Source organism: Cannabis sativa, unplaced genomic scaffold, assembly GCF_029168945.1.
Source record: "Cannabis sativa cultivar Pink pepper isolate KNU-18-1 unplaced genomic scaffold, ASM2916894v1 Contig1, whole genome shotgun sequence".
Classification (NCBI taxonomy): Eukaryota; Viridiplantae; Streptophyta; class Magnoliopsida; order Rosales; family Cannabaceae; genus Cannabis; species Cannabis sativa.
In genome coordinates this window covers 190,357-205,363 of record NW_026870037.1, presented here as the reverse complement: position 1 = coordinate 205,363, position 15,007 = coordinate 190,357, and the positions used below count along the sequence as shown (strand labels likewise).

Below are 15,007 nucleotides of genomic sequence, written 5' to 3'. Positions count from 1 at the left end.
GAGTTGGTTATGGTAGTGGTAACTTAGTGGTTTGGAAGGTCCATAATGAGGTGGCTGGAAGGCAAAATCTTCTTCTATAGCAAAGGCTATTCTATCAGTTAGAGTGGTTTTTAATCACAGTAAACTCAATGATCAATGGACTAAATTGGATTTTTTTTAAGGGAAAATGGAGCTTCCATTAATTAAAGGTCCTTCAAAAGTAAGGACAATAAATTAAGGAAAACAGACTACTTACTAATCATGCAATCAACTTTAGAATAAAAATCCTTAGTTAAGAAGTGGGCCACTTTATTTGCAGCTCGCTTTATAAAATGAACTGAAACATTACACAAATATGATAAAATGAGTTTTGATTCGTGAATTACAATGCCGTATGGAGAATACATACGAACTTCGCTCTTGATAACATGTACCATATTGACACGGTCAGTTTCTACCATCACATTTGACCACCCATGAGATTTTATCCAACTTAGGGCCTCTTTAATGCCCGCTGCCTCAGTAAATTCAGGATTGACAACACCTGGTTTAGATGATTGGAATGCCTCAATAAAATCTCCTCAATAAATTAGATTTTAATACGATTAAAATAGATGTTGATGGTGCAGGATAGTGATAGGAGGTAGTTTGAAGCATTTTTTGTCAATTGAGTTCGTTGATGGTTTTTTAGATTTAAGGAAGCGTTGAGTTAAATTAAATATAAGAATTGACAGCATGTTACCATTGAAACTGAATGTTTAGTTTTTGTTCAAGCAATTCATAGTACAGTTCATATGTCATTTTTTTTAGTCTTTTAGTGCATGACTGTTAACATCTTCAAGTTTTATTAAATTTTGTTTTGTTAAACGTTCAACGAACAAAAATGTACAATTGTGCTCGTGCCCTCTTGTTCATCATCTGAGCAATGCTCCATTATAATGGCTAAAACTATTTGATTAATAAAATTTCCATTTTATTAAGAAAAAATTCAAAAGCTTTATTGTTTCCTTAATCCAATTATTAAATAACTGATAAAAGCATATCTTTATATATTAAAAGTGTCTATCTAACGGCATTTCTTGGTTTAACATTCTTGGTTTAACAGAATATACTTAAAAATAAAAGAATATTCTGTTAAATTTAACGATTAGGTGTGATCTCCCGTTAAAAAATAAACCCAATAATTAAACCAAAAAAATTAAACAATCTTTTAAATAAACAATCTTTTAAATATTAATAATCTCTTTTTAAATTAAAAAAATCATCTTAGCCACATATCTCTCTAACAAACCTATCTGGGAGAATATTAATAATTTTTTTATTTATTTTTTAAAAAATAAAAATATAGATAAAATATCTAGAAAAGATAATATAAAAGAAGATTGATTGTGTTGGCTTAGAGATTTTTGGGCTTGGCTTAAAAAAATAATTAAAAAAAAAAGATGAAATGGGCTGTAATTAGTATTTACCTTATATGTTTGTGCTTATTTTTAGTTTTATTTTTAATTTTACCACCAAGAGGAGAAGGTTGAAAAATAGTAGAATATGAAAATATTATTGGTGCTTATTAATAATTTGCAAAGAATGTGAAAGTCTATAAATATATAGTTGTGTAGCTATTATTAGATATGAAATGAGATAATATAACTTTTTTTCAATTAGAAGATTAATGTACATTTTACTATTAATAACATACATTATTATAACACAACTATGTTTTACTTACTAATTATACTGACACATATTTTATTTTTATAAAACAAATCGTTCAAATAATTATACTATTTTAATTATTAATTAAAATAAAAAATTAAAATATTAAATAAAACTAACACTACGTGGTTTGGCACGTAACAATCACCTAGTATATATATATATATGTTACACATACAATTTGGTAGATCATCAATGACTAATGAAGAACATAATGATGTTCTTATTTAATAAAAGAACTATAAAAAAATTGGCAAAGTAAATGTCAGGAATATACTACAATAATACGTGACTATAAAAATTATATTAAAATGGAAAGATAGAAATGTCCTATATAATGAACAAAAAATTCCTACTTTCCATATCTTTACATAGAGAAGACTAACTGGCTTAAAAAAAAGAGAATGGTAAATATTATTTTAAACCTTGTGTTTTGTAAAAATTACAAAATGAACCTTTTGTTTTACTAAATGACAAAATGAACCCTGTATTTTTTAAAATTGTACAAATAAGATCCTAAATTAAATTTTTGTCAAAATAAAACTTAATAATATCTAATCTGGAGATGTTATGACGAATCTGATTACATTTTATATATCTGTTTGTGTTAGAAATTATATTAAGGTTAGTTATGTTAAAAAATAAAACTGTTGAAAATTGAGTTCAATGTCTTATTTTTACTATTTTAGAAAATATAAGGTCTATTTTATCATTTAACAAAACAGAAGATCCAATTAGTAACTTTTCAAAACACAAGATTCAAAATAATATTTACCTGGAGCGTAATCGGCCTCTTCTCCGGCGTCCTAGTCGCGTGTTCCACACACTATATTACCATAATTGAAAAAAAAAAAAACAAACCTTATGACAGTTAAAAAAAAAAAAGTAAAAATTGGCGTGTAAAAGTTGTTTTGTTATTCTTTCGTTAATATAGTAATTTATGCAAAAAATTTAAAAAGAAAAAAATAGTTAAAACTAATGATCTGACAGATCTTCATACTATACACTGAAGATTTATTTTAGAGACAAGACACGAACCTTATGTATGAACTATAAGCATAGTGTCTTCAGTTTCCGCCTTTTTTCCATTCCAAATACCTCTCCACAATGTCCAGTCCACAACACTCCTTCACAACTGGCATAGTAGCAGGTACATCCAATTGGAATATGGAGTCGGATCCTCCCGGGCTTCCCCATGAATTGATTTGTTTTCTTGCTGCTCTGATGGCAGCTCTTGCAGCATAGTGAACCGAAGCCGAAAGAAACAATGGTGGCTCGCCGGAAGCTGCACAAAATGATAATTTTTGTTTAAGCTTGTCACTAGAGTAGCCTTTGGAAAATGGAAAGACTTCATTGATTAAATTATGTAAACGGAATAGAGTAGCAAAGACTTTTTTACAAAGGAACTAATATTTTCATGTGGCACATTTTCCACCCGAAAAAATGGACTGCACTTTCTTTTGGCCAGGAAAGAACAAGAAGTGATTTAGCTCACCAATTGAACTATGAGAAAATAAGTTACCCGAAGGAGAGAAAATAAAAAGGCAAACAAATGCTGTCGCTAAGCTACTAGACAAAGCATGAAATAAGGAGTCAACCCCTATCTGTGTGAAGTCACACTTGAAGTTGCAAACTATGTTTATTTAAGAGTTTAAAGTTTCCGAAGCCAATACAGTTAAAATTTCTCATCCCAGAGGCTGTCATTTCTATCTGTCTACTAAATAAATTTTGAATTGCCAAACTATTTGAGGTCCTCTCTCCCCCAAAGGTACCTTGTTTTAATTATGTAAACATCAGATCATTTTTCTTTCGAACAATTTCATTATGTAGAATTGCTTGCTAAGGGATCTTTCAATTTCAGAGCTTGATGCTCCTAAATTTTCACAATGTAGTACAATACTTTCACTATCTTATCATTGTTTTTACACTAAACAGTAAACACAAATGTTGAATTGAGAAAGATGAAAGGAATGATACCTTTGGACGAGAGAACACGTTTTTTGTGACGTCCACTGTTCAACACTTCAACATTGAGCTGTTTAGGAATGGTGTCTAATGAAGGAATCTTGTATGTCCATGTCCCATTAGCAGTGACTAGTCCATCAGAATTTGTTAAGTATTCTTCATACAAGAAAAACCCAACACCTTGTACAAAAGCTCCTTCAATCTGCACAAATATATTGTGAACAGCCAAGTAATGTTTTTCTTGAGAAATCATCAAAGATTTGGGAGTTATATGTACACTCATAAATATATAAATATATATATTTTTTAGAGAACGGCTACATTGCTGAATTAGTACATACCGTGTGCTCCCGTTCACATACTTAGACTAGTTACGACCTTAGGATTTTATATGATAGTGTTTACTGTAATTATAGCGAAGCTCTACACATTTTCGAAATTTTTTAGAAAATTTAGTGTTGCATACAGGATCCAGTCCAACATAACACTTCACACGAGTGATGGTACTGGAAGTTGGAATACGGTTTGCAGTAATTTAAATTATTCAAAATTTCATGTGTAAGGAGTTTGCTATAATTCCAATGAACCCCATCATGTAAAAAAGAAATTTGTATCATAATTTATCTAATGTGTAAAAATTCACAATCAGTAATGTGGTATTGTAAATGTTTCCTACTTTTTAATTGTTAAATATTTTTGTAATTTTTTTTGTTGTTTTTGTGTATTTATGAAATTATCTAAAAAAATAACTCATCTAGGCGGAAAGCAAAAGCACCTTGTATCATTGTTGGAAATGTTGTGAATGTTTTAACAAAATATACAAGTGTCTTAGTGTGTGTGAGTTGGAAAGAGTCTCACATGGGATATGAACCCTCATTTACAAGGGTATAAAGAGTGTAACTTTGGCATTTGGGTTTGGACCCCAAGGGGTACCCAGTTTTGTTCAACAATCATTGAAAAGATAAGCAAAAGAGCACCACACCAGTCAATTTGGGAAGACACTCAGAGGCCTATCGAACCCTGATGACGTTGTCCGCTTCTGCTCACATTTTGAAAATGGATTTGGTAACCATTCAGTTAGGCTAACTAATTTCATTTACTTCTCCCCATTTCTTTGAAGCATAAATACGATTAAAAAAAAGTAAGAAGAAGAATCGATCTCCCACACACTTAACGCTTATTTTTTTCCTTAAATCTCCATTAAAATTCTTGAGATTAATCACTGACTTGAGCATCAGAGTGTCTTGTTACAGAAAACCACCAGAAACTTTGCACGATGAGAACTCATCAGAGGAGAAGTTCGATGATTGTATAAAATCGAATCGAAAAGAAGGATCAATCGAAGTAACTTGCCTCTGTTCAATTTTTCAGCTCATAAAGTTATAAATAAATATATATTTAACAGAGGAAGGCAACTGGGATATTGCTAAACTTACAATCTTATTTCTCCCCTAAGGTTGTTGATGCTATACTCTATTCCTCAGTCATACTCATATATATAGTTATATATAAATATATTCTTAACTGAGGAACACAATTGGAATATTGTTAAACTATAATCTTATTTCTCCCCTGAGGTTGTTGATGCTGTACTCTCTATTCCTCTGTTTGGGGTTTTGGGAGAAGATAAACTTATTGGGAATCTTACTTCTTCTGGAGACTACACTAAACCAGGATATCACACAGCATATTCTGTTGTAGCTACTACTTCCCCATCCAACTCTTCTATCAGGAATTAGTGGAAACCGAGTACTCCACCAAAGGTTAAATCTTTAGGGTAGCTATTTCCTACCAAAATCCAGGTTCCAAACAAGGTTTAAGAAGCACCTTTTTCTTTTCCCCTTCAGAATTAACATTTTCCCTCTTTGTTTTTCTTTTTAAGAACAAAGATGACACAGATAATCAGATTTACAGCCTAAAATGCCAGTGTAACATTCTGATGTCACCCCATACAAACAGAAGGAACTGTTTTGCTTTTTTCTATCATAGCATAAATGAATCATTTTCAACCAATAGGACTTAACATACCAATATAAATCTATGGAATGAACAACAAATCAGAAACTTTGTAAGATAACAAAAGCAATCAAGGTTACCTGTCCAAGATCTACTGCAGGGTTGAGACTTTGTCCACAGTCATAGATAATATCCGATTGCAAAATCGAGGTTTCTCCAGTCAAAAGATTTATCTCAACCTATGGTGGATAGATTCAGCAATGCATATTAATTATATATCATCGGCTAAACACCAACTCTATCATGCTGTTAATCTGATTGTTAGTAAGATTAATAAACTGTTTCATGTTTAAGTTAAAACCAATTATAACTTTAGTTGAGAAACTATTTTATGTAAGCAAGTCTTCAACTAAATATGAATATTTTTGCAAGAGACTCACCTCACTTACTGCTGCACCAAAGTTCAAGTATTTTAGGGAAGACTTATCAGGGACATAGTAGGAAATTGATGATAATTGTATAGATTGTGAATAACCCTACATTGCACAAAGACCGAGGAAAAAAAATATTATGATTTAATTTGACAATAATGCAAACACATTAAATAGAATGCCAGAACCATTAGAAAGCTACACCCAATCGACCAAAAAATACATATATAGCAGTTCCATGATTAGTAAGTTCATAGTCAAGAAAAAGACTTATGTTCTAATCATCAATATGGAAAGAAACAATGAAATCAAACTAGATACCTGAGCAATCAGCATCTCCCATTTGATAGAATCCGAGCCAAGCGATTCCTGTAACTTCTTTTTAATAGGAGTTAATTTGTCAATCAAGACATCACAGCACATTCTGACTGCTGCACAGCTTGCCTCAGATGTAGTGCTTCCTGCCGTTAATCCCCCTTGGATCAAGCTCAGAGTATCAGCCTGTATGACTCGCACATTATCCAATAAGTGTTCAGTTCCATCAGCAATGATTGAACCGAGAGCAAAAGCAGCCATCTGTTTCACCTTTGTCCAAAGCCCCTGGCCCAGCTCTATTCCCCCTACTTCAACAGCAACAGATCCATCTGATAAAATACTTACTTTCGCTGGAGTTGGTCTGACCGTCATCCCACCTATAATTGGTAATCTAGATATTCCCCGTTTTTTCCATCTATTACACATATTAAACTCTTCTATCTTTAGAGCCCTTTGACTAAATTTTGAAGACAAAGCTACCTTATCCCACATTGAAGGTAAAGTATACTCTTGAGCTTCACCAGCACTATCTCCATAAAATAAACTAAGACTCTTGTATGTGTGAAGATTTTTTTGTCTGACAGAATCAACTTCCATTGAGAGAAAAGATGCAACATGCTCAATTATAGCTTCAGCTACAAATGATCCCTGTACCTCTCCAGGACCTCGCATTGCCGTCTTACTTGAATGATTTGTTTTGCATAACTTTATGTCAAAAGCCAGAGCACCCCAATCATACTTCTTAAATGTACCCATAAAATTTGATGGCAGGATAGGGCTCACATCTAAAGACATGCCTGCATCAATTAATATTTCTAGTTCCAAAGCCGTAATCTTCCCATCTGACTTAAATCCAACATTGTAGGTTATTTTCATGGGATGTCTTCCTCCTGCCAATATTGTATCAGTTTTTCTATTCATATATATCCTGACAGGGCGGCGTAATTTTTGTGCTGCAAGTGCACATGCTACTGCAACCTGAATTATCATAATATAAAAGGGCAGAGTAAGCAAGCTTATGACACCATACAGGAGAGAATTATTAGGATTATGAAATACTTCTCAGTACATTGTCATTCTAACAGCTTCAAACAATTCTAAAGCAGCTATTCGGAACGAATATTTGTGATGGGGAAAGTGACTGAAATGAACTTTGGAGATTTATGTAGCTTTTAATAGTCCAAAAGAAGACTATAGACAGAATAGATGTAAATCTTATGTCTTGCAATTAAGATACTATTTCCTTCCCTTTTCTTTTATTAGCGATAGCCAAAATTGAAATCAAGACAAGTAGGAAAAACAACAGCTGATGCTTATGAGGAAAGGTAAACTTTCTTCAAATGAAGGATATCACCAGCAGTATAAAACAGAAAGTCCATCCTCTAATCAGATAACTTGGTCAAACAGATTAGTGGATAATACTAATAACAATTGCAAGCTAAAAAATGGATTGATTCTCTCCATTTACTTTAGTTTTCCTTTCCTGTAATATGGTTGTGGCAGAAGGCCTTTTCTTCTTTCTCTGTTGTATTCTCTTTCTTTGTTTTCTTTCTGATTTCAGGTCGTGGATTCCTTATTAGTAAGAGGGGTTGATGCTTATGATATGTAACAGCTGAATGATGGTGAAACCGATTGGAATGGAATAAGATAATTTTGCAAGGTTATCAGCCAAGACAAGAATAAACATGTGGGGTTATATTTCCCACTGACAAAAATAACAAAATTGTTTAAAAGCAAATGAAAATATTATGTCAAGTAAAATTACAGCTTTTCTAGAGATTTTTTTTTTGTAGGAAAAAAAATTAGTTAGCTTTGCAGGGAATCTAAGTCAATCATAGAAGGTAAACTTGAAATTTTCAATCATGATTTAAATATTTGGTTATCTTAGGAAGAAAAGAGATATAAAACTGATTTTATAATACTTACAGGCATCGCTTTACTGGATTTTCCCCCAAAGCCACCTCCAACCCTTCTTGTGATAACACGAACATTATGTCCCCGTACACTTAAACATTTTGCAATAGCATCGTGTGCAAATTCAGGAAACTGAATTGAGCTATAAACAACCATGCAGTTGTCTTCATCTGGTATAGCAAGGGCAGTTTGCGTCTCCATGTAGAAATGGTACTGTGAAGGAAGCTTGATCTGGTAAAAATGAAACTATAAGTTAAATACTGCGCAAATATGCCAAATCAGTGTTCATGCAATATTCTCTCTCTCCCGTTCTTTTTCTCACAATGTTGTATTACATTTGATTTCTTCTAAATAGATGGGCAATACCTTAGCAGACATAATTTTGTGATCAGCTTCAGCCATTCCTTCTAATGCATCACCAACTTGCTTTGGGTAAATGGAAGTAGGCACTTCAAAAAAACTAGATCTTCTAACAGCCTCATCAACAGATAAAATGGGTGGCTCTAGATCTTCTACTCCATAATCGACCACTGCTAACTCCGCTGCCACATCTGCATGTTTCTGAGTATCTGCAACCTAACAAAAAACACGTCTCCCAATAAACAAAGAAGACTGATATGCTTGCAAACCTATAGAGTAAAATTACTGTCAATTGAAGAAAGCAATTACACATAGAGGACGTTGGAGTTGTATAGTGGATGTTGGAGTTACCAGAAAAGCTAGACGCTGACCAGCACACTCAGTGAGATCATCAGCAAATAAAGGTTCAGTACCAAACATGGTCTTGGATCCAATGTTTTCCCCACCTTCAGGGATATCTTTAACAGATATAACATCAACTACTCCACGGGGCTGTTGATCAGGCTTGAATGCTATATTCTTCACTCGTGCAAAAGGTTCTGTGGTATAAATGAATGCCCCATACAAACAATTTGGTGGTGAAGGAATGTCATCTACATACACTGCCTCGCCTACGCAGATTATCAACATAAATGAGACAAATTAGTTGTTAAGAAAAAGGAAGGAATACCTTGAAGCAATTCAATCAGCAGTAAATATAAGAAACATTAGAGGAACAAAGACATAGTTATCTTGACAATGTAATTATTAAAAAAAAAAGTCAGCATACAGGAAGAAAAACAAATGATATGCAGGCGGACCAAGAGATGACTGTCATTCACATAGAAATAAGCATAACACTAAATACTAAATGACCTTATGATGGATGAGAGCCCATGACAGCACATGTAAGGTTAAATATGAATTGTTGAATTCCTTAAATTTTCAACTTCATGTTTCAGACATGATGAGATTTCTCCGTTGACATTTATGAACATAAAATAATAGATTAAAAAATAACTATGGAAGTCCATTGAAACATGTACTGGAATATGCAAAACTATAGACGGAGGTGCTGTAGATATCATTCACATAATAAATTAAGTCAAACATTAGTGCAAGTAATATCAAGGGGGAAAGAAAAGAGAAAGAGATTCGATAAGTATTTTGTTTCTTTCTATTTTGAAGCTTTCCAAGCAATTATGCAAGTCTTAAGCAAAAATAAAGTGATGTTTTAGCCCAGAATACAAACCAGAAGCTTGGAGGGCTGCTCCAGATTTTGAAATTGGCTTGCCAACAGGGTAATATTCTGGACTTGTTTTAATAAACTGCTTCCCAGATGATAGCAGAGTTGGAATTTCGTCACACTTGAATGAAATTTCATTCTCTCCCAACTTCAGATCCTTAGCCAACACAGAATCATTACATTTCCCCAACAACCCATCAGTAGATTCAGCTGTAGTATCAATACAGGAGCTAAAGAACTCGAAAAGAAAACCTACAGCCAAGCTTGACCTATAAGAAGGACTTGAAGTGCCATCTTCAGGAACAATGGTAGCTCTAACCAATTTAGTAGCTTCATACAAAGCATCAACAGTTAGTACTTCTCCAACTAAATATTCTTCTGCCTTTCTAGCTCTGATTGCATGTTTAGTACCATAAGCACCATAAGCCAACTGACAGCGACTCACTAAAACTCCACTGGAAGTTTTACAAGGAGAAACTTCAGCCAATAAGGCAGCATTCAGATAAGGCAATGCATTTCCGAGAGGTCTAGGTGCAGCTCGATAGGTTTCAAACAATAAGACAGAACCTTTCTGCTGAGAAACTTTTCCTGTTGATTCCCAGTTTGGAATTTTAATGCTTAGAAGTATACTCTTGAAATCTAGAGGTGGCCTTTGAAGAAACTCTTCCAATGTCAAAGTTTCACATCTGGTACCACTCATCACCTCTACCATGGAATCCGCAGCTAGAAGAATGGTAGCAATGTCTGAAGGAAAATGCTTCCTTTGTGCCATCACCAAATTCCCCCCTATACTAGCTATATTTCTAATAAATTTGCTAGCAATTTTCTCCATATGATTCGAAATCTTATTGAACACCATCTCGCCTCTTGAGGGAAATCCAACTTGTTTAGCATCCTTTAGAACTTCAATTACTTTTGAAATTGTAACAGCAGCTCCAAATTTGAGCCCTTCTGTATCCATTCGAATTGTTGAGAGTTCAGGTATGCCTTTTAGATCAATGTACTGGTCATAGTATTCTAATTCCTTGTAGTAACCAGACCCTGTGTTTCCAATCACTAATTTTGTTTTGGTCCCTTCTCCAACATCAATAAAATTGAGCAAGTTTTGTAGCTCTTGAATACTAGAAGGACGGAGCCAACTATCTCTTTTAGAATCCAAAGACATGGCAGACCTGATTTCCTCTTTCAGGAATTCAGGAAATGTACAAATCTCATTGTTGCGGTCATAAGAAGGTAAACTACTTACCTTTACTTCCTTACTATCTTCCTTTTTCCAAAAGGAGTTGAGCCCCAAATCCTCAATATCAACATCAGCTGCAAAGCTCTTGCAAACATCAGCAATGGATCGATATCCGGTACAGCGACACAGATTTCCTGCAATAGCCTTTTCAGCTTCAGAAACAGTGATCTTAGAGAACCCCGGAGGAGGGTCCACTCGATCTGTTTTCTCAGCATTGACAAGAGCTGAAAAGATTGAAACACACATTCCAGGAGTACAAAAGCCACATTGGGAAGCATGGAAACCACTCATTCTCTGGTGAATTGAGTGTAAACCATCTTTGCTATTTCCAAGTCCTTCAGATGTTGTGATTGAACACCCACCTATACTGCTCAACAGAGTAAGACATGAACTTGCAGTCATATCCTCAACTGTGTCATTTACTGGATCATACTTGGATAGCAGCACAGTACAAGCACCACAACCACCTGAAAAAAAAAAACATAAAATTTCACAGGACTTGAATCGATATTTACCAGATTTCCCAATAATTTTGTTATCTTAGGTTCCAATACTAACAAATTCAAAATCAAGACTTGTGTAACAAAATACACAAGAGTCCAGTTCAAACTGCGAGAAAACGTGGAATTTGCCTACTTTTTCTAACAAAGCTCATAAACTACAAATCCAACACATCCTACGTGCTACAGAGAAAGACATATACTTAATTAAACTCTCAAATAATATACTTAATTTTACAAACGTTAAGAGATTGAAAACTAGAGAGAAAGTGAAGAATGAAAACCTTCGCCACAACCGAGCTTAACACTCTTGAAACGAGTCTGAGTCCGCAAGAAATGAAGCAAAGTAGTTGAAGGGTCAAGAGTTGGAAGCTCGAACCTCTGGCCATTAATGGCAAAAACCAAACTTCCATTTCTTCTTTCTGACATCGCTGCAAGCTTCAGACTGAGCTTCATCTTCTTCTTCTTCTTCTTGTTTTTTCCTTTAAGAATCTTAGGCTCGCATTCTCAGCAAAATATATAGAAAGAAAGAAGAACAGTAGCAGAGTCATCATTTGATTGAGACTAGTATTTTTTTAAAAATCAAAGATAGGATAAAACAACATAATGATCTGTATCGCAAGTTTCTCTTTAGTTCAGTTTCACTGATATGAGTGGTTACATATATTTATATACAAGGGATAAGGGATGTGCTGCCAATTTTTTAGTTTTATTTTTTTCCTCTTTCCAATTTTAATAATAAATAAAATATTCTCAATGTTATTTAAAATAAATAATATGAGTATTAATTAGAGTAATTTGTGTAAATACTTAAGTTTAACTTTCAGTTGCAAATAAATACTTAAGTTTAATTTTTGGCGGTAATAATACCTAAGTTATAATTCTGAAACTTTTTGTAGGTACCTGACTATTAATTGTTAAGTAAATTTACACGTGGCAATTCTTAATTGGTCCAAGTCATTAAATTTTTATTTTTTAAAAAAAAAATTAATTAAAATATAACAATAAGAAAATGATACGTGGATAATAACATAATATTTTAATGGTTAGGTACCTACAGAGTTCTAAAAATATAACTTAGGTATTATTACTGCCAAAAATTAAACTTGGGTATTTATTTACAACTGAAAATTAAACTTAAGTATTTATGCCACAAATTACTCTTAATTATACATACAAAGTTTAAAATGTACCACTAACTCTTGCTTTAGTATTTTTTAAAAAAAATATTTCAAAGTTCTAGAGAATTTCTTTTTAAGGTGAAATACTAAGTATGTGCTATTATTTTTTTTAATTATTTGTACAAATAAGAAATAAATAGCATCATTTCAAAAAATTAATTTAATATATAAATATAATATTCAATTTATATCTAAGCACAAATAATAGTTCTTATTAAGGCATTTTACATAAATGTATACATTTTTTTAAATAATTACAAAAAATGTGCAAAAAAACATAATTTTAAAAATGCACATATTTGAAAACATATTTACAAAATTTCATACAAATTCTTAATTAAATTATAATAGACATATTAATGATTCAACTTTCTATATTTAGATTCGTATAACTATTTTCTTATTATGTTTTGTTGTGTATGGTATTGTAATATTTTTTTAATATTGCTTATATGTTTTTAGTGGTTTTTTTTTAATTTATATATATTTTTGTTAAACTTGATGAGTTGTTTTTGTTTATTTTTTTAATGTATTTTTTTGGTGGAAGAATTATTCATGCTCCATCTATAAAGGTCCTTTTTTTTTGGTATTTTTATCTTTGTTAGTTGTTTTTTTTCTTTTGTTTTTTTTTTGTGGTGTTTCTTATTATGTTTTGTTGTGTATCGCATTGTAATATTTTTTTCATATTGTTTATTTGTTTTTAGTGTTTTTTTTAAAAAAATTTATATATGTTTTTGTTAATCTTGATGGGTTGTTTTTGTTTATTTTTTTAATGTATTTTTTTGGTGGAAGAATTATTCATGCTCCATCTATAAATGTTCTTTCTTTGGTATTTTTATCTTTGTTAGTTGTTTTTTTTTCTTTTGTTGTTTTGTGGTTTTTTTATTATGTTTTGTTGTGTATCGTGTTGTAATATTTTTTTAATATTGTTTATTTGTTTTTAGTATTTTTTTTTTAATTTATATATGTTTTTGTTAAACTTGATGGGTTGTTTTTGTTTATTTTTTTTAATCTATTTTTTTCACTTTTTCTTATTAATTTAAAACTGTTTATTATTTTTAATCGTTAATTATTTTTTTATCTTATATTTAAAATATTACATCTGTATATTTTAAATATAATTGTTTATAATTAGAATCTTATTATGTTTTTTAATTATTAATATATAAATTTTGTTAATTAGTAGGCTTACTCATTAATACCATATCAATTAGTCATAAAAAATAGTTATACAAATCTAAATATAAAAAGTTGAATCATTAATATATCTATTATAATTTAATTAAAAATATGTATGAATTTTTGTAAATATATTTTCAAATGTGTACATTTTTAAAATTGTGTTTTTTTGCACATTTTTTGTAATATAATTATTTTTGTTGTACACTAATGAAAAAACCCCTTATTATTACAAAACTCTCAATTTATTATCAAATTTGTATTATATTTAATATATTTAAACAATTTTATTGAAACTTATATTAATAATAAAATAATAAATAAAAAATTATAATTTATTTAATGGTCATGTAAATATTATAGAAAAATGTTTTTTAGCCCTAAATCATTATTAGAATATCATATAAGTAATAATATTTAATTATTTAAATTTATTTATATGTATAATAATAATAATACAATGTAAAGGTCTTCAAAATAATTTTTCAATACTAAAGGTAGGGTGCATTTGGTAACACATTTTTAATTAATTTTCTGTTTTTTTAATTAAAAAAGTGAAAATATTTTCCAAAAAATATAAACTATAAAACTGTTTTTACTTTTTAATTTTTTAATAGATAATCAAAATTTTAAAAAATTTGAAGAAAAAAATCACTTTCACATTTTTTTATTTTTTTTTAATCAATATATTGGACTCTAACTTCAACGTAAACCTTGGGACTCGGACTCCAGCCTCGACTCCAGTCTCCGATGGACCACGATCCCGACCCAGACTCGAACTTGGACCTGACTTAAATAAAATTAAAAAAATAAAAATTATCAAACATACTTTTATTTTTTATTTTTAAAATTAAAAAAAATAAAAGTTAGTTATAGAACACAATTTTATTTTTTAAAAAACACAAATTTTACTTGTATTTTTCTGATTAAAAAATTAAAAAATAATAGTATTACCAAACACTTAGATAGTCAATGGTGTAAAAAAAAACAAAAACTGATTGTAAATATTATTAAGTTTAATTATCATAATTTTTTTTTACATATAAAAT

The 15,007-nt window shown here is 31.1% G+C and overlaps 1 protein-coding gene across 2 annotated transcripts; it reads right to left on the bottom strand.

The window, feature by feature from the left end:
- Positions 1-271: 271 nt before the first annotated feature.
- Positions 272-12,259, bottom strand: LOC133032909 (indole-3-acetaldehyde oxidase-like). 2 transcript variants are annotated; one of them, XR_009685469.1, is made up of 12 exons: positions 11,883-12,259; positions 9,865-11,565; positions 8,985-9,244; positions 8,640-8,849; positions 8,286-8,504; positions 6,366-7,337; positions 6,054-6,149; positions 5,754-5,852; positions 3,670-3,859; positions 2,731-2,977; positions 2,468-2,518; positions 272-523 (listed from the first exon to the last, which is right to left on the bottom strand). XR_009685469.1 is itself a non-coding variant. In XM_061107377.1 (10 exons), exons 1-10 carry the CDS (start codon positions 12,052-12,054, stop codon positions 2,760-2,762), a joined length of 4,137 nt encoding a protein of 1,378 aa, XP_060963360.1. In that variant the 5' UTR covers positions 12,055-12,259; the 3' UTR covers positions 2,570-2,759. The 2 variants fall into 2 exon arrangements, 1 of the variants encoding a protein (XP_060963360.1); XM_061107377.1 differs by lacking the exons at positions 272-523; positions 2,468-2,518 and having other exon boundaries at positions 2,570-2,977.
- Positions 12,260-15,007: the final 2,748 nt, after the last annotated feature.

Bases quoted from the DNA above. Each gene is read 5' to 3' on its own strand.
- LOC133032909 (XM_061107377.1), bottom strand. From the start codon at position 12,054: ATGAAGCTCAGTCTGAAGCTTGCAGCGATGTCAGAAAGAAGAAATGGA. The intron at 9,245-9,864 runs GTTTGTATTCTG...TAATCTGCGTAG, and splicing joins AGCAGCCCTCCAAGCTTCTG to GCGAGGCAGTGTATGTAGAT. The intron at 8,505-8,639 runs GTATTGCCCATC...CATTTTTACCAG, and splicing joins ACAAAATTATGTCTGCTAAG to ATCAAGCTTCCTTCACAGTA.